The sequence below is a fragment of the Cinclus cinclus genome, chromosome 2, assembly GCF_963662255.1.
Source record: "Cinclus cinclus chromosome 2, bCinCin1.1, whole genome shotgun sequence".
Taxonomy (NCBI): Eukaryota; Metazoa; Chordata; class Aves; order Passeriformes; family Cinclidae; genus Cinclus; species Cinclus cinclus.
This window is the reverse complement of record NC_085047.1, coordinates 46,523,572-46,547,937: the sequence shown is the minus strand read 5'-3', so window position 1 is coordinate 46,547,937 and position 24,366 is coordinate 46,523,572. Positions and strand designations below refer to the sequence as shown.

The 24,366-nt window shown below is 36.0% G+C and overlaps 1 protein-coding gene across 1 annotated transcript in view; it reads left to right on the top strand.

The window, feature by feature from the left end:
• The window catches only part of XPO4 (exportin 4), a 77,840-nt gene that overhangs the window by 42,056 nt on the left and 11,418 nt on the right, over nucleotides 1–24,366 (top strand). The window contains exons 7-18 of the mRNA XM_062487591.1: nucleotides 4,954–5,066; nucleotides 7,448–7,605; nucleotides 7,870–8,044; nucleotides 12,076–12,252; nucleotides 14,116–14,258; nucleotides 14,384–14,529; nucleotides 15,785–15,962; nucleotides 17,404–17,563; nucleotides 19,157–19,326; nucleotides 20,269–20,443; nucleotides 21,526–21,819; nucleotides 22,723–22,903. Of these exons, the coding sequence (XP_062343575.1) occupies nucleotides 4,954–5,066; nucleotides 7,448–7,605; nucleotides 7,870–8,044; nucleotides 12,076–12,252; nucleotides 14,116–14,258; nucleotides 14,384–14,529; nucleotides 15,785–15,962; nucleotides 17,404–17,563; nucleotides 19,157–19,326; nucleotides 20,269–20,443; nucleotides 21,526–21,819; nucleotides 22,723–22,903 (2,070 nt within the window). The remainder of the gene's footprint in view (nucleotides 1–4,953; nucleotides 5,067–7,447; nucleotides 7,606–7,869; nucleotides 8,045–12,075; nucleotides 12,253–14,115; nucleotides 14,259–14,383; nucleotides 14,530–15,784; nucleotides 15,963–17,403; nucleotides 17,564–19,156; nucleotides 19,327–20,268; nucleotides 20,444–21,525; nucleotides 21,820–22,722; nucleotides 22,904–24,366) is intronic.

Sequence of the window (24,366 nt, the reverse complement as noted above, 5' to 3'; positions counted from 1 at the left end):
GTGACTGAAGCTTTTGTTTATCTGAACATTTTTGTGTTCCTTGGCCACACGGTTAAAGGAAGAAAGCTCTTCATATCTCAGTTTTGAAGGTCTTTTAAACCTCAAGCCAGAATGAGACACCTTGTCTGGGAGGTTCTGTGAACCATATATGGTTCTGCAGACTTTTAAGATTTGAACTCAGTCCAACCCAGATTGGTAGCATCTGTTGTGCATAATGGAAATGAATGAAAACCACACAGAAAACTCAAGGTTGGTTTTGAGGAATGGTTCAAGTTGGCATTGCTGCTGAAAAAGCATCCTGCCTTATCTCCTATGAGCATGATGCTGAGCAGGGAACCAGCTGGCTAAAAATGTGGTGGGGTTTTTTTAGCAGGTTTTGGGCCCCTGGTTTTATTTGTTTCAGAGCTGCAGAAATGATACTACCTGTACCAAGGAAAGACAACATGGATTTCTTCAGCAGTGTGGCTTCTTTCCATAGGCCTTGTGTTTGTTAGCAGTCTGGAATTATCCTGAATTCACTGCAGCAGTGTGATTTTATCTGAAAAATGAAGTGTTGGGGCACTACCCTGTCTATTGTTAGGGGTATATAGCAAAATTCAATGTAATTGAAACAGCTGTATTTAAGAGAGCTGCATTTTACTTTTATCAAACTTTATCATCTAGTGCTTTTAGGTGAAAACTGACCTGGCTTTGAAATCCCAGATGTTTAGAAATTATTTCTGGGATACTATGTGTTTTCTTATCAATCTTTTCTAGTAACTTTTTAAGACAACACTGGGCAAACCCAAGAAGATTGGAAGATCCCCTGAATTTTGTCATAATTGCACTAAACGTGTTTGTATTGATGTTGAGCTCTTTAACAATTAATTTTTCATAATTTCAGTTTAACTGAATGAATTCTGTAATCAGTTTGCAATGTAGGAACATCCTTAACAGCATTAATACCAGAAGAGGAAAAGAGACCAGGAATGACCCTTTTTGTGAAGGGGAGCTGATGCTCAGCTTTCTTGCCCCAGTGGTTTTTAAGTTTCCAGTTTTGCAGCAATGGTTACAGCACCCTGGATGGCAGCTGGTGTGTGGTGGAAAGGTGTGACTTCTGAGACACATCTGTGTGGCAGCCACTTGTGCATGGGTGCTTTACATGCCAGTTAGGCTGGAAGTCATCAGCTTGCATATCATGAGCTGCATAACTATAGCAGCAGAATGTACCAAGAACTGCAGAATCCACATGGGTGGCCATGAGCCTTAGAACTGGCATGGCTCTGGAATCAGCCAGGTTTAAAATTAGCTTGGGTGTTCCTGCACTTCCTACTCCTGTTCCTGCAATCTGAGTCCAGTGTCTCCAACACAAAGTATTGTTTCATTCTCGTGACTGTTAAGAATACTTGTGTTTAATAACATTTAAGCATATGCTCCTTGTCCTGGTTTCTGGGTGTATTTGGCCAGAGTGTAAGGTATGGAAAGGTCTGTGAAGGATTTCTCTATAGGGGGCAGCAAGCCTCTGCAGCATTTTAGGTAGTTGCTCCTTAGACTCATCCCATGTGCTTGGCTCACTAGCTAGAAAGCCAGAGGAGGTCTTAAAAATCCAGATAGAATCAGTATTTAACATAACACTGGAAGCCAGGTACCTTTCTAATGCAGTTTTTAATTTTTAAAATGCAAGTCTATGATTGGCACAAAGTCCAGAAATATTTCAAACAACAAAATTAAGGTGATTAAAATAATTTTTAAGAAAGATATTCAGACCTTAACACTCCAGGAGTTTTCCCTCCATGTCGGAGATGTTTTTCACTTCTGTGCACAAACATGCAAATGGGGTTCTAGCAGAAGAAATCTCAGCTTTGATTTTTGAGTTCCAAACTTACTGTTTTGTGGAAGAACAAGCCTTGCCTCTCTTGGGGAAAAAGACTGTGGGATTAATACTCAGATACTGGAATTCATTGAAGTACTGATGTAAAATATTATAATCCTTCATGACTACTTTAGGATATGAAATATTTTGATATTTATCTTCACCTACTAGTCCCTTCCGGGGACAGAGGCTGTGACAGAGGAAAACTACACGTTTGCTGGTTTTTAATTTTTGTTGTTTTCATATGTTCCTCCAAGAAGCACATGAAACCTCAAACTTTTTTTTCTAAGTTAATTTTAAAATAAAAAAATTATAACTTCGAAAAAACTACTCTTATTTCTCCAGCTTATAAAACAAAGCCAAGAATAGATCTAATGTCTGCATGCATAAATTGAGTCAAAGATAAAAGAAAATCTCTTTTAATATTATGGTCTTCTCATCTTCCTCTCTAGGCAGTAATAAGCAGCATATGGACCTTATCATACATTAAGGCATCTAATTATGTTCTTATGATTTTTAATAGAGTTAAGTTCACATCAGTGAATAATCTGATTCATGCATGATTCAAGTCTCTGAAGGAATCAGTGTCCTAAATCTTGCAAAATGAGTGAAATGTTGACATGCTTCTGGTAGCTGTTTGTTAGCCTGGATTTTTATATAATTCAAAGTAAATTTTGTTAAAAGTTAGTCACTCCCCCAGTAGATCTCAGAAGGTTAGAAACATCTGTATTATTGCCAGAAGTGGTTTGCAGTTGTTTTTCATTCTGGAAACAAAGAAAACCCCAAACTCTCCAGGATGTCATAGAAGACTAATCTATGCTTATCATTTGTCTATGTTGTAAGTCTAAATCATAAGCTTGAGTGCTTAGGAAAAAAAAGTGTTTTGCTCATTCTGTTCTTTTTGTTTCTTTGTAAGTCTTGACAAGTAAGTTGATTTTGAATGATGAAGAGCACATTTGTCCTGTGTACACCCATGTATGAGGCAATTTAGTGCCATTCTGTTCAGGCTTGGCATAACTAGACTTCTGTTACTAAGACCAAACTGTAGCACAACATAAGCTGGGGTACTTAGTGGCAGTAAGCATCTCCACAGCCAGTTTCTGCTAATGCTTGCATACGTGTAGCACACGCTGGAAAATGTCTGCAAGATCTCCGTGATAGGTGGAGTCATAATTTGTAATGTTCAGTGAACAGATATTTTATCCACGAATCTCCTATTGTCAGATGTGTCATCAGTCCATTAGCATGAGAAACAAGAGTAAAAATAACAGAATAAGGATGCTAAATAGTGAGTCTTGCTAAAATAGTGTTGGCAAACTAGCACTTGTTTCATTCCACGTGAAAAGCATTTTGTAGCTGGTCCCCTCTGTGTACTCAACCTAACAAAGAGTAAATTTTTCACAGATTGGTAGTGTGTTCATGACTGTCTTCTGATAGTATGTCCAAGCCAATAGCTTATTGGAGAGTCACAACAAAGGATATTATTATTATTAGTAAGCAGTTTTAAAATACCATTTTGATTAAAACATTCTAAACAGAAAGGAATAAAAGGCATAGCTTAATTTGCCAGATAAAATTAATTTTAATTTAGAATATTACTTCTGATAAAGCATGCTTGCATGTGATAATTTCATGCCTTTTTTGGTTTTTTTGTTTTTTTTTGTGGGAAGAACCGAAGTATATTTGATCGATTGATAATCTTGAAAATTATGAAACTGCTTTTATTTTGCACTAATGTGAAAACCCCTGGTGGTTCTTGCACAGTATAACGTGCTGACAGCAGTCCTGGACACATACCACCAGTGAATGTCCACTTGGTACTGTACTTAGGAAAAAGTCCCTCTCTCTTTTTTTTTTTTTTTTTTTTTTTTTTTGGAATGTGACTTTGCACAGTGTTGTTAGGAATTTTGTTTCGTGGCAGAACACAGAAGACAGGTCTAAGTAAACTGAAATTGTGCATCCTGCTTTGTGACATGATTTTTTGTATTAAACTACTTTCTTGCTTTAAATATTGTTCCCTTAAAAAAAAACCATCAAAAGTTAAGGGGTCTACTGTTTTGAATGATACCACTGTAAAACTTATTTAATTCTGGACATAGAAATAGTTTCTTAAACACGTTTTATAGTACCAGATTACTTACACTGTGAAAGGTAGTGTTGTTCATTACCAGTAAGTAAATTATGCGCAGCTGAACACGCTGTTACTTACTCTGACGGTTGGGTTAGAAAGGGATCAAAGAGGATAATGTGGGGTTTAAGAAAGACAAATAAAACATTAGTAAAACTGCTTTAACTTAGCAACTACTACTTGAAATGGGTGGTGTCACAAAGGAAAATACTTCCAAAATTTTTTGATAAAAGCTGTTGTGTGCTCAGACTGAAAAAGAATTGAACCTGTTTGTTTTAAATGTTTTTCCTCATGTCTCTGTTTTTTCTCTTCTAGAACATTTGCAGAATTTTTTAAATTAAGCTATGCCAAAATACATGGCGAGAGCTGAAATGAGTGCAGCAAAATTGTGTATTTATAGCATGCACATTTTTGTGAGTGTCTCTTGCAAACACATTGAATACAACAATGCCTTGTGCTGACTTGTGCTTTTGTTCTTCTCAGTGTGATTAGAAAATGGAGATTAATGCAGGGCTAACATATCTGCATTCTGTGACACATATCTGGCTATTTAGAAAAATAGGATATAGATTTCAATGATCTATCTTTAGATATGGTAAGGCCTTTTAAAAAGCTGCCAGGAAAATTTTTTAGAAAATGATTTCCTATTTTGCATAAATTTCAACACCTGTTAATTGCGGTTGCTTTTTTCCCTTCTCGCTGTGTCACATTAGACACCCTGGTTATCAAAGTGATCGTATCGCTATGGTATGTCTCATAATTATGATCAAACTGTTATCTAACATTCCTGGAGCATTCTTTTTTTCAGTACTTAATACCTTTTATTCCTTGGCCTCATGCATGAATTATGCTGTGTATGTGAAGAGGCTTAAAGTTTGTTTCCATTGCATTCTTTCTGAATGGATCCTGTTGTATCTAGGATTTTTTTTAAAGCCAAGTAGGAATGTTATTGTTGACCTTGACACCAGATAACTGGGCAGACATTATATAGCTATGTTTGAATCCTCACAAAATGTGATGCTAAAGCCAACAGAATCCTGGCGTGAGACCCTCCTGGACAGCAGAGTTATGGAGCTTTTCTTTACAGTAAGTTTCTTTCTTCAACTTTCATAGTCCAGACCACAGGGAAAGCAGCTCCTTCCTGTTCTAAAACTGTGTTGTTGGACTCTTCCTTTTGCATCAGGTAGGACTGATTCTGTTCACTTCAGCTTGCTTATTGAAGCAGACAGAAGCATTGTCTTTTTCCTAGGGTACTGAATTTGTATTTTGCCTATTAATTGCTTTAAATTGATGACCACTAGCAACAGAAAAAGGTTTATAGTTACCTCAACTTATGCATTTAATACTTCTGGACGTGTACTCGTCAGACAAAAGCAAGCAGGATGAGCAGTAGTAGAGTAGTGAATAATCTTTCAGATAAGGTGTAACTGCTCTCAGAAGAGACAGAACGAGCAGTGTGTGTTCCTAATATTAACGCATTTGCTCAACAGAACAGCTGAAAATAAGAAATGTCGTTTTCTAGCCACTTTTAGCACACAGAATTCTGCATCTCTTTCCTCAGCACAAAGGAAATCCACAGAAGTTAAAATGGAATGAGTTAGAAAGGATAAGGAAGAGGTAGTGTTGGGAGAGGGGAATGTAGTACTAAATTTCTCGAACTTAAAATCCCCACAATGTTAAAAATGGATAGAACTTGTGTTGCTTTGTTTTTGCAACTGTTGAGAGAAGTTTGTAATCATTGTTCAACTAGGACTTAGTGCAGCAGCAACATACATTGGCTTATAAATTCATTTGCTATGCAATTTCACTTAGGTTACATCTCTTGGGATCTGAGAATTCAGCATTCTCAGGCTCTTTTTCATTTTTGCAAAGCAGAGAAATGTGCTCAAAACTTCAAAGTTGCAAATGTAACTCTCCAGTGCTGCTTGACAGTATGTGTTTGGATACATGTCCTTACTTGATAGGATTTTAGATAAATTTAAATTTTTATTTTTATTTTTTTACTACAAGTTTATCCAGCAGTTTTGAAAAGGTGAAAAAAATCGATGTCAGAACTCTCAGCAGCTACACATAATCTGAACAGCTGTCTAGACTATCCAGACAGTTGCTACTGTCAGCTGTGAACCTCCACATGCAAATAACTTTTTGGCTTACATGTTAACCCTTCTTCATTTAATAGTATTAAGTTGTTAGAATTGCATATCTGTTTCCATGATTGGTTTACAAATACTTATTTGTGATAAGAATATTTTTAATAATACACAGATTTGTTTTAATACGTTTGCATTTTGCTTCATAGTAGCAGAGGCTTGCTTGTATTTTATCATTTTTGAATGAATGCTAGCCAGGGCAGTATCCTGTCAGTTCTGGTTTTAGATTCCTGATTTGCAGTGGTTGAGGCTTGCAGTAGTAGTTTTCTGTTTGAGGTAATGTAAGTAAATTGTAGTAATTTTTATTCATTTATCTGATCTGAGAAATGTTAATAACCTTGCAAAAGTTGGCAGGATTGCTGTGTTAGAGCAAGAGCCTTCATTTCTAATCTCAGCCTCGTGTGGGACATATATTAGGAGGGCATACTTCTGTTGGAAGGTTTGTTTCTCCTGCTAGTTTGATCTTTCAGAGATTGTTAACTGTGCAGCTAATCCAACTAGTTATGAGTTAGCTGAACTTGCAACTATAGCACCACAGAAAAATGGTTAGTGTTTTAACTGTACTTTTTGGTATAATATTACTGAAATAATTTAGCTAAAATTCACTTCTGGGTGAAAAAGCCACTCCATGTTCATTTGTTTATTTATTCAATAAATCTTCTGAGATAAAATAGGCACAAGCCAAAAAAATTCTTTAAATCCATGTTTGACTGATAAGTGAGAATATGTTTACTGAAGTAGTAAGATTCAAATCTACAAAGTCTCAACAGCAGAAATAATGACATAACAGTTTGCACAAATGCGGGAAGATTACTGTTGGCCTTTTATAATATAAGGGTGTTGCTAAGGAAGTGATGCATTCATTTTTGTATATGTCTTCAGTGTTTACCTCTGCTAAAGAAGCATCTATATAATCTTAATTGAACTTGTTGACTAACTTTAGCAAGACTCTATAGCCTAGGCATAGTTAGCATAATAGAGATGACTGTCATTATTGCTGTTTTTAGAAGGAGCAGCATGTCTGACTGGCTGGCATCTGTTTCTTTCTTTAAGACATAACATTCAGTTCAATTTTCAACATGTAGGTAAGCCTTAACTGTTAGTTTCAGTGAGTTAATTCAAGGCTTGAGATTGTGAGCTGAGTCATGATCTTGACGTTTGCCATGGTTTAGGGAGTTGCAGAAACCCTTGTATTTCAGACTGAGTGCAAGTTATAGTAAGCTTTTTTTGGTGTGTGCTCTTTTGGACTGAGAGCCATGTGACTGTTGTAAGAACACCCTGTTTTCATGTATTATTAACGACCTCACTTCCTGAAAGGTACATCGAAAAATCAGAGAAGATACAGATATGGCCCAAGATTCTTTACAGTGCCTGGCACAGCTGGCATCTTTACACGGGCCAGTCTTTCCTGATGAAGGTTCTCAAGTTGATTACCTGGCACATTTCATTGAGGGATTACTGAATACTATCAATGGGTATGTATGCCTGCTCTCTAAATTTAGATGGCATCTTTTAATCTTTAGCTTGGACTGTAGCATATCTGTGTGGTGAAGTGGTATGGCTTGCTTATTTCTGGATATAATTCGTGCTTGCTGTTGGATTGCTTAAATTGAGAAAGGGCAGATTAAAGTAGGTGGCGCTTATTATGAAATAGATTTATTGATTGAAAATGTATCAACAAAATCAATTCCCTTTCAGAAATTTTCTTAATGGCAAAAAACTGCTATTTCTATCTCTAGAATTGAAATAGAAGACTCTGAAGCAGTGGGAATTTCCAGTATTATCAGCAATCTGATAACTGTATTTCCCCGCAATATTTTAACGGCCATTCCAAATGAACTTTTCTCTTCATTTGTTAACTGCCTCACACACCTCACCTGTTCTTTTGGAAGAAGTGCTGCCTTGGAAGAAGTGGTAAGTAGCTGCTCTCAGAAAAGTGGGTAGCCTTTTTCACTTCTATTTGTGATAAGCATAAGTGACATGAGAATTTGGCTATTTTGTTAATAACTGTTGTGAATTCCATAGTTTTGTCCTAGATATTTCTGAAATCACATACGAGAGGATTTTGGTTTTATTTCATGCAATGTAATGAACATGATTGCACACTGTGTGGATCTTTCAGACTTCATTTTGATTTAAAGTGCATCTTACTTTTTTAAGTGAACGGATTAATTTAAAATATTAAAGTCTTAAAGTATTACTGACTTGCTGTTGTAGATAATGAACAAGCTGCAGTCCTGAAAGTTTTAAATGACTACATGAACATATGGACAGACTGAAACTTAACTGCTGCCTAGGGTTCTGAGTCAGGAGTTTCTGTTTTAAGTGAGTGTAGCTGTTAAGATCTGTTGTTAGCATCACACACCTGAGCTGTTCAGATCATACCTTCATTGCTGACACCATTCAAATGGTAATTGTGCCTGAAAATCTAGTGCAGGAATTAAGAGGTTTTTTCCTTTCACTTTGATTGTAACTCTAAAGGGCAATTGGCATAGCCCAAGTGTTCTGCTCCTAAAAGTTGCATTAAAAATAAAAACTACCAAGGACACACAGTTTAAGGAAAATAGTGTAAGAATTAAGGTGAATTATCTTGCGCTTCAGCTGTTTATGTGCAGTGGCTATAGATTTAAAATGAGACTATCATGATACCAATATTTCCCCATTATCATGGGAAAGGATGATTTTCTTTGTTTTCAAAGTTTGATGTAGTGACAGAGTTTGAAAATAATTATAGAAGTAATTAGTTACAAAGTTGATGGACATGTTTCCTTACCAGAGAGGACAGGTGTATTAATTAGCATTCATGGCAGAACATTAGATCATGTCTTCTCTGCAAGGTTAACATGTATTATATCTGGGCTAGTGCTCACTCAAACGTTTCATTTTTTTATGTCTCAATCAGAAAATTGGTGTTTAAATTTAAATCTAAAAGAAAGCTCCTTTCCAAACTTCATTGGTCAAAGTTTGTGTGCTTTTGAGATTTTCTAGCAGAATACTGAATACATATTTTAGTGTTCAACAATACGTTTAGAAATGCTCCTGAAGCCTTTATATAAGATTCATCAAAAACACAGGCAGCTATCATCTAAATTCAAAGGAGCCAAAGGGATGTTGTTTCCTCAGTTAGCATCTTATTACTTAAGAACTGCAATATGCAGTCATGTTTAATGAAAACAGTGCTCAACATGATGCCATTTAAAACAATCTCTCAGCAAGACCTTACACTAGCTTGTACCACTCCCTGGTGCAATGATACCGCATGCTGTGCCTACAGAAGTACTACTTTGTATCCCTGAAAACAATCTTTTGGCTTAGGACTGTCCTGGCCATGGCTAATGTGTTCCCCAGGTTTCTTTTAGAATGTATGCAGTGGTACTTTCTGCAAGTTCATGTGCTGTCTGTAGTTAAGAGCTTTCTGACAGATAAAATATTGTGTGTGCTGTGCTCAGTAGAATCCTCAGATAATACTCCATGAGCTTTTCAGAATGCAAAATGCAGAATGCAGGTAGGGATATTCCTTGAGCTTTGCTGGTTGGTAAAACTATTTTCCCCATATTTCTGCTACTTCTGCTAACCCATCAGGCACAAGGAATCTACTTAGCTGAAGACCTGCTGTGAAAACTGTCAAAATATGGAGATCCTGAATCAAAATCTGCAAACCACTTCAAAGCATTTAGTACTGATTTTTTCAACTACAGGGAAAGCCCCACAATCCAAGCATTATGTTTAAATGCCATTTCACATTAACCTGCTAGTTTGGGCTAAAAGAAGTTGAAACATTTACCTGGACCAGCTGCGTTGGTGGAGGGAGGGCAGTGAGCTTCAGCAGTGCTGAGGGTTAGTTTATGGGGCAAGGTGGACAAGTAATCTCTTCCTTTCATGACACTGGGTGTGAGAAAGGATGCTCATCCACAGCTGTACTCTGCCTTGCTCCACACTTAATGCTTATGCAGAAGTATAATCAAATAGCCCACCTGAATTAGTGAAGAGTATGAACAGGATGTTGGATGAAACGTCTGATAAAAAATTATAACAAGGGCTTCTTTTTCTCAAAGCTAATTTTAATGTACTGTTCTTGTTTCATGATATTTTTTTTAAAGATCATGTGATAGCAGAGATCATTCTGAATTTGATCCTTTCTGTTGTTCTTCCAACTCTTTGCATCTTGTTGCTGCTTGACAAACTTTTAAAGCATTCTTTCTTCAAAGAGTCAGAAAACTGGAAAGGAAGAAGAACCAATTTTTTTTGTTTCCCATAGAAGAAATTAAGATAAATTAAGCATCTTTGCTTTAAATTTACCGGGTTTATCTTGCCTCTCCTGAAGATCTGAGTTTTGATCCATCAGAATGCTTCAGCTCCCAGTCTACAACATGGCACTTTTCCTGTATGACATCTTCGGTACCCCAGCAGCAGCTAATCTGAAATAAGGATTGGGATGTTTTCGTATGGTTTCTTTGGGACCAGATTGGTTCAATGTGGATAAAATCTTTCTACTGTTTGGGCATTTATTTTATGGAGGCACTTATTAGTCCTAGATGGCTTATGAGAATATCTCTTAAGTGTTGAAATAATTCTTCATGGCATTAACTTTATTACCTTTTCAAATAAATGAATTGGCTAAATTTGAGGTTATTTTGTTGTTCATAAAAACATGTCTGTTTATTTGTTTATGCTCTCAATTATTAAAAAAATATTAGAAGTCATATGTAAAGTTATAGATGTAAATATATTACATACATGTCAAAATACTTCAGGACTGAATGACTATCTGTAAATGCATGTGTCCTTTAGGATGGTTTTAAAAAGATATGTTGTGGTGTCCTTCCTAAATTTATAACTTATGTTAGTGTTGAAAACAATTTTGACTCTTTTTGTCATCTCCAGGTTTTGTTTTCAGAATTGCATCAGCATGTCCCATATTTTAACTTCTGGAAATATGTCAGCTTTGCAATTACAAAAGGATGCTGTGAAGCTATCTTGGAATGCTTCCAGTGTGATATCAGTTTTTCCCTCTTAATCAGTCATCCAGCCAGTGTTTTCCTTGCCTGTTCATCGGACTGTGTTTGTAACTTCACTGGAAGTCATGAATTCTTGTGTCTGGAACATGATTAAGGCCTTAATATCTCTTTATTTCCTCATTGAACCATTTTACTAACCTCTGCTATCTCTGAGTTACTTCTGTGAGCCATCCTGTTGGTTGAAACTTGAGAAGACATCTTAGTAAACTGTTTATCTGTACAGTCACACTGAAGTTTTTTGAAGTTGGATGTATTTACAAATGTTCAATTTTTGCATCAGAACAAAAAGTTGATAGTTACATTAAAAATACTTTCTGAAAGAACTGACCACTTTGCTGTTTGGATTCTTTTGCTTGCCTGTAACTCAGGACTTCGTTTTTGAGAGAAGTTATTTCTTTTTGCAACTTATGTACTATATAGAAGCACATGAATAATTAAAAACAAGCAGCATCACCAGTTGAGATGCAATAAGTAATTATAGCTGCAGGCTTATTATGTCCTAATTCATTGGGTTTTGGTTTCTTCGCAGAATGAGAAGTTGTGATTCATCATCAAAACTGGCTACCTGTAATAAGGTTTCTTGAACAGTTGCAATCTTGCATTGATTTCCTCTGGAATCATTGTTTTTTCTCTCTTTATTTCAGAGATAGTGGAATACCTATAAATCTATATGCAACATCAGATGGAGAGAAATAGCTAAACACATTGACAGGCTTTTAAAGCCTAGCAGACATGAAAGCTGCAGTGACCTTTTTGATGCATTGCTTCAGATCATTCTGATATTTTCTTAGCTATCCTTAGATACATTTTTTTTTGTTTGTTTCAACAGTAGAACAACATCTGTTAAATAATGATAATTATAAGTATGTTCCTCTGGTTTAGTTTAGTAATAAGATTTTTATTGGTTTTTTTTTCCATCTCTTACAGCTTGACAAAGATGACATGGTATATATGGAGGCATATGATAAGTTGCTGGAATCCTGGCTTACTTTGGTCCAAGATGACAAACATTTCCATAAAGGTTTCTTTACCCAACATGCTGTTCAAGTCTTTAATTCCTACATTCAGTGCCATCTAGCTGCTCCTGATGGCACAAGGAATTTGGTAAGCCTTCATTGTAGTAGTTTTGGATGGTAACATACAGTAACTAGCCTATGTCTTTTGGTGTGTGTATATTATGTAGCTCAAGGCAGCTAGTATAGAATTGCCCTTTGTGACTTGGGAAATGAAAAAAATTGCTGAACTTGTTATTCAGTTGTGATTTCCTAGTCTGTTTCTCATTCTGTAGAGGAGTTAAAAGAAATGCAAATTTGGAAATAGCTTTTTTTAAAAAAAAGGAAAAAGAAAAACCCTGTAACTCAAATTAATGTGTATCTTGTTCTTTCCACAGATACAGTGACTAAACTTTTGACCTTCTGGATTAGAATTCTAGTTTAAATTCTCATTGAAATTGGGGGCCTCTTTTATGATTGTTGCCCCCCATGCACTATCTTCAAAATATAACTGACATGCATAAATACCTGAGAAAATGTAGATTGACTGTGTTCAAAGTAGAAGAAACTTGTAATATTATGTGGTCCTTTTGGATAAAATAAATTCCCAGTTCAGTTTTTGAACAGTTGACTGTCTAGAGAAAATTTAAAAGTACATCAAATATCTCTTGAGCCATGGAAAAGAAAGATGTCTGTCAGGAATCTGGATCTTATACTAAAATAGATTCTTATACAGAAAGTTAGATGTAGATGTTAGATGAATTAGTTATTGCATAGATTTAATGCATAAATGTTGGTATTTATACCAATAATGGTATAAAATCTCCCTTTAATTTGGTGCTGTGCAATGATTTCAGAGATCTCATTCTGAAAAGTACTATGTAAAACATAATTCTGCTATCTCAATATGTAACAGATGGTAATAACAATGCCAAAACTGAGAGAAATATTTCACAAGAGAGCTTTGAATTCATATCAGGCGGTCTTGACATAACTTGTGTACACAGGTTGATTCATGTCATTCTGTGAGATAAGTCATTTATCCCATGGGTAACCTTTAAAAGCCACAGCTGGCATTTTAGAATGCTTCTTGTTCTATATCAAAGCAGTAACAGGAACTTTCAGTCTCTGCTTTGAGAGCAGAGGCTCACCCTTCAGTAAACAGCTGCAACTTTGAAGTTGCCAAAAGAGAATGATTTGCTAGGTTGCATAAAGAAAAGATGAGTTAAAAGCACTTTGCATAAGGAGTTGTGTGTGGATTCAGTTTTCCAGGGCCTCTACAGAAACAAAGCAGACTGATAGCTTTCTCCGCCCCTTGTATTTTACTTGGTTACTTGCATAAATTTTATGATTAAGAGATAAGAAATTTTAATATTTATACTTGGTTTATGTATATCATGGCTCATCTCTTCAAGGAATAAGATCTGATTATAATTATTTAAATAGTTTTATGATGCAACCAAAATAAGCTTTTAGAAATTGAACAGTGCAACTCCTGCATCAGCAAGAAATAAATTGGAGATCATCAAGATTATTAGCCTGCTGTTTTCTGAGTTTATAGCATTTACTTTTAATGTACTTTTTTGAAATTTAGTAGTACTTTTAAAACTACCATTTCCCCTCAAATATTAGGTTAGGGAAAACCTTTAATGAAAGGGCTAACATTCATTTCATCATGAAAAATACTGCCTATTACATGATTGATGTAAGATCTAAGACAACTGAGAACTATTGAAATGTTAGCAAATGAACCGAATGTGGCATTTTGGTAATGAGTTTGTGAAATGATGATTTTAAAACAATATGAACCCATGTTGACTGTTTCACTCTTCTGTGTAATTTAGTACAAGTCTGTTGTTCATACGTGCAAACTACCTTGCAAGAAAGAGCCACGATAATGCAGAAAATTGTGGTAGTGATGAATTTACTGAGTATGACCCTAACTGGTTGCTTCTAATTTTGTTGAAATAACCAGACTGCCAATGGTGTGGCCTCTCGGGAAGAAGAAGAAATAAGTGAGCTGCAGGAAGATGACAGAGACCAGTTCTGTGACCAGTTGGCCAGCGTAGGCATGCTGGGGAGGATTGCTGCAGAACACTGCATACCTCTTCTCACAAGGTAATACAAAAGGAAAAAAAAAAACGAAAAACATGAGTGCAAATCAATAAAGTTGTCAAATAGGAAAAGCTTAACTTTGCCAAAATAGTTTAAAAACAGTGAAGCTACTTTGTTGTTGTCCACAGTTTGTTAGAAGACCGAGTGACAAGGCTCCATGGACAGTTGCAAAGACATCAGCAGCACTTACTTGCCTCACCAGCATCAGGTTCAATTGACAATAAAGTGCTTGATGACCTGTATGAGGATATTCATTGGCTTATTTTAGTCACAGGTTAGTGAACAGCTTTAAACAGTACTTATTCTGAGAGTCCTATTGCAGCTGGAACACCTCAGGGGAAAAAAATAATCCCTGTATATCAACTACTCTCAGTTGATGATACATTTTATCCCTTACAATTATTTCATCTTACATGCAGGACTTGCAAAGTCCTTGACTTACTATCATCTGCCTCAAGTAACAGAAATATTATCTCTTAATGATTACCTCATTTAAGGTTTCATCAGAGTCCACTGAAAATTCCTGCAACTAATTTTGTTACAGATTTTTTGAGTTGTGTAATCTGTCAACCTATTCAATAAATTAGTCTGTTCATGGTATCAGTGATGTTGTCTGGGTGCACATGACTTTATAAGGGACCTAGTATGAGATCAGGGTAATGGTGACAGAGAATCATGTAAGCTCTAGATTTTCTCAGTGCTGATGATTCATGACCTGCTATTTTGTTATGTTTCAGGGAATTTAGAGCCTTTTTGGGTTTGATTTTTAGATGGCTATATTTTACTTAAGTTTGCAAATGTAATAACTAGGTTTGTACTTTGCTCGAGAAATGTATAATGTCGGAAATATTTGTGGGACTTTTCAAAGATCTGGTGTTTTAGTTGCTCTCCGATGTTGACATGAATGTATTTATAGTTAACACTGAGATGGAGTTTGTAGCTCACAGGTGGTTATGAGATCAGATATTGAAAACTACAACTAAATCTGGGACTATTATTATCTAGATACCAGAGTATTATATGAAAACCCATGCTTCACCTGATCTGCAGTTGCTAGGCAAGAAAAACTGTGTCACAGCACATGTATTTGAGGTCTGAAAGACTCTCACAGTTTTTAGGTGTTAGCAAAACAGAGGTCCCAAATGATAAGGGCTCAGCAGGGAAACTGTAAAACAAGGCTTTTTTACCACATAGCAGAAGAAGAAAAAAATGACAATAAAATGTTGTTTTGTCCCTCCCCAAATAGATGCATTGACTGTAGCACTTCTACATGAAGCAAAATTTGTCTCTTTGTATTGGTTTTTAAATTGGTGGTTGCTTTTTACAGTCTTGGTTTCTTGTCACTTTAGGTTTTTTCCTACTGAATGGCTTTAAGGATTCTAATTAATTTGTAGGCATTTAAGCAGGGTCTATACAGACATTTGATTCTGGTGTGATGTCTGCAGTTAAGCCTATGGATTCTTTAATCAGAAAGCCTTAAGTTAACCTAGGGTAGAATGTTGTGATCACTCTTTCTTTTTTAATGTAAGGCTACCTCTTGGCTAATGATACTCAGGGAGAGACTCCACTAATACCTCCAGAAGTAATGGAATATTCCATTAAACACTCAGCTGAAGTTGACATCAATACAACACTTCAGATTCTGGGATCTCCAGGAGAAAAGGCCTCTTCCATCCCAGGGTACAACAGAACTGATTCTGTAATTAGGTAAGGATGCATCTTGTACTATTAAGTGTGTTAAATGCTTCTTCAGAGAAAAAAAAAGCAACCTACAACGTGGGCAGACTTCTGTGAATGTGAAGAGTTAAGAAATATGAAAACACTGAAAAAGGAAAGATTGACCTAATAGTCTTAACAAACAACATAAGCCAAAATCTTGGGAATATACAGAAATGTTTTTTGTATTTCTACTGAAAACCCATTGTTGATTTATTTTTTATAGGAAATCCTAGAAACTACTGAAGTAAAAAAAGTTGGCAGATCTAAATCTTTATCTAAAACTCATTCAGCACATACAGCTTAAGCAAATCCTTTCCAGAACATCAGTGAGCTTCTTTGCTTTAAATACAGGTTACTGCTCAAGCTTGGCAGTAGCAGCAAAATTGATCCTCAGAGGGTGAAGAATTGTTGTCAGTTATGTACATGTCACTGTCAGCCTATAAAAGAAGCAGGAGAGATTTCCCTTCTCTTTTGCAAGAAGGCTGATGCTCCCCAAGGACTCCTCAATTTGAATCCTCACGCTTCAGAAGACTGCGTATCCACTCTTAGCTGACTTGGAAGAGTCTTCACCTAAGATTAGTTGCAATGTTCTTTAAATGTTTTCTTCTGGGAAGAAAGTAGAAAAAGTGGACCTTCATTAGCAATGACGCATGTACATAGTGTTTAGAAGGTTGAACACTGCTCACTTGTACTATTGGCCACTTCAAGAAGTGACCACCAAACAGGATTTCTTGATGCAGTGTCTGAGTAGTGGGAATAAAACCAGATCAAAAGAAGGAAAGATTTGAGGCCCTTTGGCAATAACTCTGAAATGTCTTCAAGAAAGAGGCCACTGTCAGCTCCTAAATTTCTTGTGTGCAATCACATTCTTACAAAATTCAGTTGATGTACTGCAAAGGATAGTATTTAATGCAGTTTTATGGGCTGATTGTAGCAATGCTATCACCTCATGATTTACTATTTCAGACTATTTCCCAGCAGTAATGAACAATAGAAAAATAACTGGTCATTTCTGTATTTGTTTTTTGGTATGTGTCAACACTGCAAACGCTGCAGTTAGTGACCATTTGGTCACTAAACTTTATGGTGCAAGGAAGGAAAAAGCAGCTTTTCTGGCATTCCTAAGTAGTCCATTTATTTTTTTAGTAGTCCCACAATGTTTGTGGGAAATCTTTGTTGCAGTAATTTTGATGTCAAAATTACTTTTAAATCTTTTTTTTGGAGGATATTTGCTCTATTCTCTCTCTCTTTCTGTCTCTTGCTTTGCATTTCAGAAACAATAAATTCAGGTCCTTTTTACTTGATTAAAGTGCTTTGTATTATCCTGATCCTTCTGTCATATTTTGTGAAACATTGAAGTGGTTTTGGTAGTTGAATTGCTTCTCCAAAAACCACTTTCAGCATTCTCCATTGTATTTTAAATCTGCAGGTTGTTATCTGCTATTTTAAGAGTGTCAGAAGTAGAATCTAGAGCAATAAGGGCAAATCTCACGCACCTCCTGAGCCCCCAGATGGGCAAAGATATTGTATGGTTCCTGAAGCGCTGGGCAAAGACTTATCTCCTAGTAGATGAAAAGTTGTATGATCAGGTAAGACTATAACTTTTATGAATTTATTTGTGAGTATTAACAATCAATTATCCTGTGAATGTAGATGTCAGTGTAGCTATTTAAAAGTGTGATGCTATTTTTTAATGTTACATGGGTTGTGATTTTATTTTGGAATTTATTTGAAAGCTGATGTTTTCTTCCATTTGCTGAGTAGAAATACAAGTTTTTAGGGGGCTCTCACATTTTGCTGTAGATGTGATTTTTTTTTTTTTTTTTTTTTTGGTAGCCATTGCCATATCAGAATAACATAGTGCTCCTAGGCTGCATAGTGAGTGAAACTCACTGACTGCAGTGATAAGTTATGACTGTCCATCTGATTTTACATTTCATCTCTAATACAGTGATTGCTCTTGATCGTGATTCTGAGTTAGATATTTAACACCATCACAAAGGTAGTATACATTAGCTAATGTCATGCTGCTTTCTCTCCTTGTTCTCATTGTATATATCATGATTTCAACAGTGTGTTCTTTGTAAAGGGCAACTTCTTACTGTGCTTGGACAGCACTAATGGTGATTAGAACTTGATCCTGATTTTGCTTATCAAACTAACTGTAATGCAGCTAGCATGCAGAGACCACCCATCCTGAGGAGATCCTGTAGCCTCTAATTTTTGAGATGTTTCCTTCTCCTCCCCTTTATTTCCACTATTGAAGCAACTAAGAATACTAATGCTTCAGGAGGCCTCTCCTTAACAATAATAGGTATCACACGGACTTGGAAACATTTGGAGTCATGTTATTCAGCTCATACATATAGCACAGCTAAGAATTCATAAAGGTACCAGTTGGGCTGGTTGTTTTAGGAGATCCATGTGAAGAAACAAAACAGTGTCTAGGAAATGCACACATTTAGTTTGTGTTGACATGTGAAAGTGATTGAAACCTCTATTTAAATCTTATGCTCAGTCATGAGTTCTTAAAGGTAGAAGCATTAGTGGTGTGCTGACAGGAAGCCCCTGCACAATTACTACAAAGTCTTTGGATTTCGCTCTTGAGAAACTTTCTTTAAAGGTAGGAAAACAGGCAGCATATTCCTTTATCAAGGAAGCATATTTTAATGTGCCAGGACCAGAGTGACGTGTTTCGTAAAAGATGTGTAGATTGAAGGAACCATCTGACTAAAGCACATGCAGAAAAGTTGAGGTGAAAATTAATTTTTACAGGTTTCTATATGTATCAAGAACTAGGTTTATCTCTAATACTTTTTACCACTGAATTTTGAGGAATTATGTCTGAAATTCATGGAAACACTTTCGGGAGGCAATTTTGGGGTCTTTCTTTTAATTATTAAGGCTTTTGAACTTTCATTGGTCTTAAAAGCTAGACACACTCAAACCTTTTTTGTAACGAGGTTGAAAGTTTTCTTTGTTTTAGATGTACTTAGAATTGCAATATAAATTTGGCAAAGATTTTTCTGTTACAGGTATTCTTTGCCTTTGTCTGTGTAACATTTGTCTAACTTAAGTAGGAAAGAAGTGACAGCCTGAAAAGAATTTGCTGACAATGATTGCCATACACTTTTTGGTTCTGGCTTCTGTAAAACTCACTCATTTTAATGCTTTTCTTATAGATAAGTCTGCCATTTAGTACAGCATTTGGTGCTGATACTGAGGGTTCCCAGTGGATTGTGGGTTACCTTTTAGAAAAAGTGATCAGTAACCTGGCAGTGTGGAGTTCAGAGCAGGACCTTGCAAATGATACTGTACAACTGCTAGTAACATTAGTGGAAAGGAGAGAGCGGTAAGTTGATATACCTCTGGAAGTCAAAAAGTTCCTTTTGCTTCCTTTCAAGTTTTTTGGCCACAGTAATCCAGATATAGGGCACTTCATATTCATGTCTCTGTAAGTCAAATTACCTTAGTAACATCCTATAACTGAAAAAGCACCACAAACTTGTCTGACAAGCTGAGGAGTGAGACCTGTATTTAACAAAGCATCACCTAATTTTTATTACTGTTTAGAAGTGCACTCTCCTTCCCTACTTTTGTGTCTCACTCTTAAGCAGTGAGAAAGGAAAACTCTCCTGGTCTCCACTCTTATTGCAAGGATTTTTGTGTTGCTGTGAATTTTTGTTGCTTAGTTCAGATACTGGCTAAGCCAGTATCATGTTTTGTAAACCTAAATTTTTCTTTTTTTTAAATACAGGATTGTGGATTCACTCAAATTTCAATAAGTTTTCTTTGATACTGCAAACTGTGAAGCAGGAACTTATTGAATGATTTATTTCTGTCAATTGATATGCAATTATACATGCAATCATGCATTCACAATCTATTGAAAGACTGTTCTGAAGTATTAAATGCTTGAGGATTTTTCTTGTTAAAAAAATTAAACCCCAGAGGAGCTAGTTTTGGAATAAATTGCTTATTTTCTTATGACATAATGAGACTAAGCTTTTAATCCATGCAATATGTCCATTAACTCTTGTGTGTGTATGTGTGTAAAACTAAAGCACTTCCCTGCTTTTCTCCTGTATGAATTGATCTAGTTTCAGAGTATATACTTTAGAACTCTGAGAGCTGAGACATTAGTAAGATGAAAATCAAAAGGCAATTTAGTCTCAGAACAAAGGAATTTTAAAAAATATAGCAACAAAAAACTTCTGGCAACTGCTAAAAACCTGATGTGCTCTGTTCATACAATTTTTTGAAGTCTTTAATGAACTTTTTTTCCCTCTTTTAGGGCAAACTTAGTTATTCAGTGTGAAAACTGGTGGAATTTAGCTAAACAGTTTGCAAGACGAAGTCCTCCTCTTCACTATTTGTCTAGTTCTGTGCAGAGAACACTAATGAAAGCTTTAGTTTTAGGAGGTTTTGCTCATATGGATACAGAAACAAAGCAACAATACTGGACAGAGGTAAGCTATTTTGATACTTTTATTACCTCCATTTAAGCAAGCAGTACAACAAGTTAATTTAGGGAATTTTATAGTGACACAAAATCAATTTATGTAACATTTTGATATTTAATACTGATGATTTTTTAAACTATTCTCTTTGGTGGTCAACACTTGTATCTGTTGCATCAAAATTGTGTCTAAAATATCTCAGTCCAAAGGAAAACCACTAATAATTAATTGGAGGATTTGTGAAGCAGACAGTAGAGCAATATGTTTGAAAGAGATTATTATAGAAGATGAAAAATTTCCCTTGCACTGGGACGTTTCTTCCTTTCATTTTAATTTTATGGTGTTATGAATTATTCTGTTATTACTTAATGATAATGGCAGTAAGTAAAAAGCTAATGTGGATCATAAAAAAAGAGTCTTGACCAGCTCTTTGTGCCCTGGCTCCATTAAAGCTCAGATATTTAATACCAGAAAGGTTGATGCTAGAAGGTAGCTGAAATGGCATCAGGAAGCACCACATGACGTTGTAAAGCATTCACCTTCTGAGAAAAACATGCTTTTATTGGCAGAGCTACAAAATTAGTGATTTAAGGTGAGGCTGTAATGCAGTGGAAATAATTGGGGGGGGGGGGGGGGGGGAACCAACTCTTTTTGTGGAAGTTTCTAAATTGTTTCCAAATACAGACAATGACAAAAGTGATTTCACTCTTCAGAATCATAGTGTGGCAAAGGTAACTGTGAGCATTAATCTTAATGGGTTCATTAACAAGCTGTAACAATTTTCCCCCTAATGCTAAATATGAAGGGAATTAAATGCTTTGAACCAGAGAGAGTCATTGTCATTTGTTTAAACACTACAAAAGTACCTAAAATATTTATGGAGGTGCTCATGGACAATGAGAAGCACTACTCACTAGCACTTATGCTTGCATTGATGTGACAGACAGTGACATAGCCAAGCCATTGGAAACTGGAAGTGATTGATTCTTGTACTGCCATGCCAAAAGCAATGAATTTGCTAAACTATTTAAACTTCACATCTCATATAATAGTACACTTACCTTAATGTGACTTTTCTGAAAAATTTCAAGGTTCTTCAGCCACTTCAGCAGCGATTCTTGAATGTGATAAACCAAGAAAATTTTCAGCAGATCTGTCAGGAGGAAGAAGTGAAGCAGGAAATCACTGCTACATTAGAAGCACTCTGTGGCATTGCTGAGGCTACCCAGATTGATAACGTAGCAATTCTCTTCAATTTCCTAATGGACTTCCTTAATAATTGCATTGGATTAATGGAAGTATACAAAAACACACCAGAGACTGTTAATCTCATAATAGAAGTCTTTGTTGAAGTTGCACATAAACAAATTTGCTATCTTGGAGAGGTAAATACAACCAGAAAGGGAAGGAGGGGGCAGAGTGTACGTGCATGTGTGTAAATGTGTATACAGTGCTATTCTTTAAACAAAATAAAATGTAGTGATTTTTAAAGAGAGGAAGAAAGACTATGTGTATACATCTGTTAAGGAATTCCTTTGTTTTAAAACATACACTTGCAAAGATTAAAAGCAGGACATTTAGACAGTTGTTTTTTTTCTTTTACCAATAAATTTAACCGCAGCTCATCGTGAGTCTAATTCCCTGCATGGGTGTCAGAATAGGACAGACTATGTTGATACTTTTTTATAACAATATCAAACTTCTCTGAAGTCTAGTCTAGGAGAATTGCAGCAGTGTTCTATGTGGCAAATGCAAACCATAGAGACACTGCCTTAGTCCAAGGCAAGGCATTAATAGATCCCAGGAAGTTACCACCTAAAATTTTGAGTGTGTGCAGTACACTTGCATCTTTGCACTGTTGGCTAGATTTTTTATGGCACCTGGAAGTTTTCCTGCCTATTCCAAACTGGGTATGTACAAACGGAGTATTGTGGCTCCAAACTTCTATAAGTAAAGTGTGTCCCCAGGGGATTTTGTTGGTCATCTAGTTTGTGAGGTTACTGGGATATGTCAGTCTGTTTCAAACCACTTGTCTGATTTTTGTTAAGACTGAGGAATCAAAATTAATGTTTCGCTCTTTCAGTCAGTATTACATCAATATAAGGCTGTAAGTGTTCTTATTGTCGAAGGTGGCTGTTCCCTTGATGGCTTTTTGTACAATTGGTACGAAAGTGATCCTGCACTGAAATTAAAGTCTTGAAGTATTGTCTACCAAGTAATGCCATCTTAAAACAGTGTTTCACTTTTAGCATATGGAAGTTTTCTTATTATGTAATATTGTTTTATAGGCCAAAGCCATGAACTTGTATGAGGCCTGCCTAACTCTGCTCCAGGTGTATTCCAAGAATAATCTAGGTCGACAACGGATAGATGTTACAGCAGAAGAAGACCAGTACCAGGATCTCCTTCTTATTATGGAGCTTCTCACTAATCTTCTATCAAAAGAATTCATAGATTTCAGTGATACAGGTATTAAGGAATTGGTAATAGATGAATTGCATGTTGTTTTCTAAACTGTAAGAATCATTTTGGGGTTTGTGTTGAGTCCATGTAAAGTAAAAGCTGAAGTTTAGGCTTGACTAGGTCAGGATATAGAAATTGCTATTTAAAGTAGCAAAGAAATGAAATATTTTCACAATATTCTAACTTCTGAAATTACTATTTCTGTCATAAAATAAATTATAGATGTATGAAACAGCTTCAAATCCGAATGTTGCAAGTCTGAATATGTTGTACCAGCAGTTTTATAACAAAAAGCACATAGAGAAGTTGGAGTAGCAAAGTAGTGCAAGAGAGAGCAGATGGGTGGTCTTCTTAGTACAGGATTTAGCTTTTGGGAAATGTTGAGTCATTAAAATTCCATCATGTGAGGTTCTTCTGTATTCCTCTTGCACAGAACATGCTTTATGGTTTCTGGGTGTAGTTAAGGGTTCCTTCTCGTATCCCGTCCTGTTGTTTTTCCTACATGTATTTATCACTTGAAATTGCAATTGTCCTGAGTATGTTCTGGCAGTTAGCTGTGGTGCATTGCTTTTGAATAAGCCAAAACACATCTGCCCAGTTCATATCTCACCATGTTGTATACACTTTGCACAGATAACAACCCAGGCAGATTCAATTTGATACCAAGCATGTTTTGATATTCATTGCTTTTCTGAGGTACATCTTGAAAAAGAGAACCTTGTAGTCTGAAATACAGTGCATCATTTTATTTTTACATCATGCATGCACAACACGAGTACAGAACCAGATTTAGACTTTTTCCATTGAATGGACAACCCAGTGATTTCTAAAGTATTTGCTTTGAGATCTGGATGTTAGTTGTGTGGAAAACACACCATGAAACAAAGTAATGTGAATAAAACCTAGACGCAGTGCCCAGAGCTCAAATCTATTGTGAGTCTTTGAGCTACTGCTGCTGACTCAATGGAGGAGTTACAAAAGTAGGGTCACTGCTATTTGATGGGAAATGTAGGCCTTAACCTGTAACTGGAGAAAATTTGGCAACATCCAAACTACAGAACTTTCTGTTAGCTCTCCCTTTTTTTTCTCTTTCTGTTCATACAATATATTAAAGCGTATCTAAATATATATATATAGAGAGAGAGAGTATAAAAGTGGAGTAATATTTTACTCATTATGTGTTTATTTGTGCAGGCATGAACCAGCTATCACTAGAAACAAATGCAATGTTCTGTAATGGAAGGGAGCTTTCAGTATCTGAAGTGTTTTGGGTTAGCATGCCATCTGGTACAAGTGATTATGAAATGCTTAGTCCTAATGAATATAAATATAGAGTGATGTGACAGCCTCCACTCACTAAGTTTCTATTTTAACACAGTGCCTCGTGGTTTTGTTTGGAGAGAGGGGACCAGTCCTATTTTTAAAAATGTCTATATTATAAAGAAATGGGACTGTTCCTTCAAAATGTT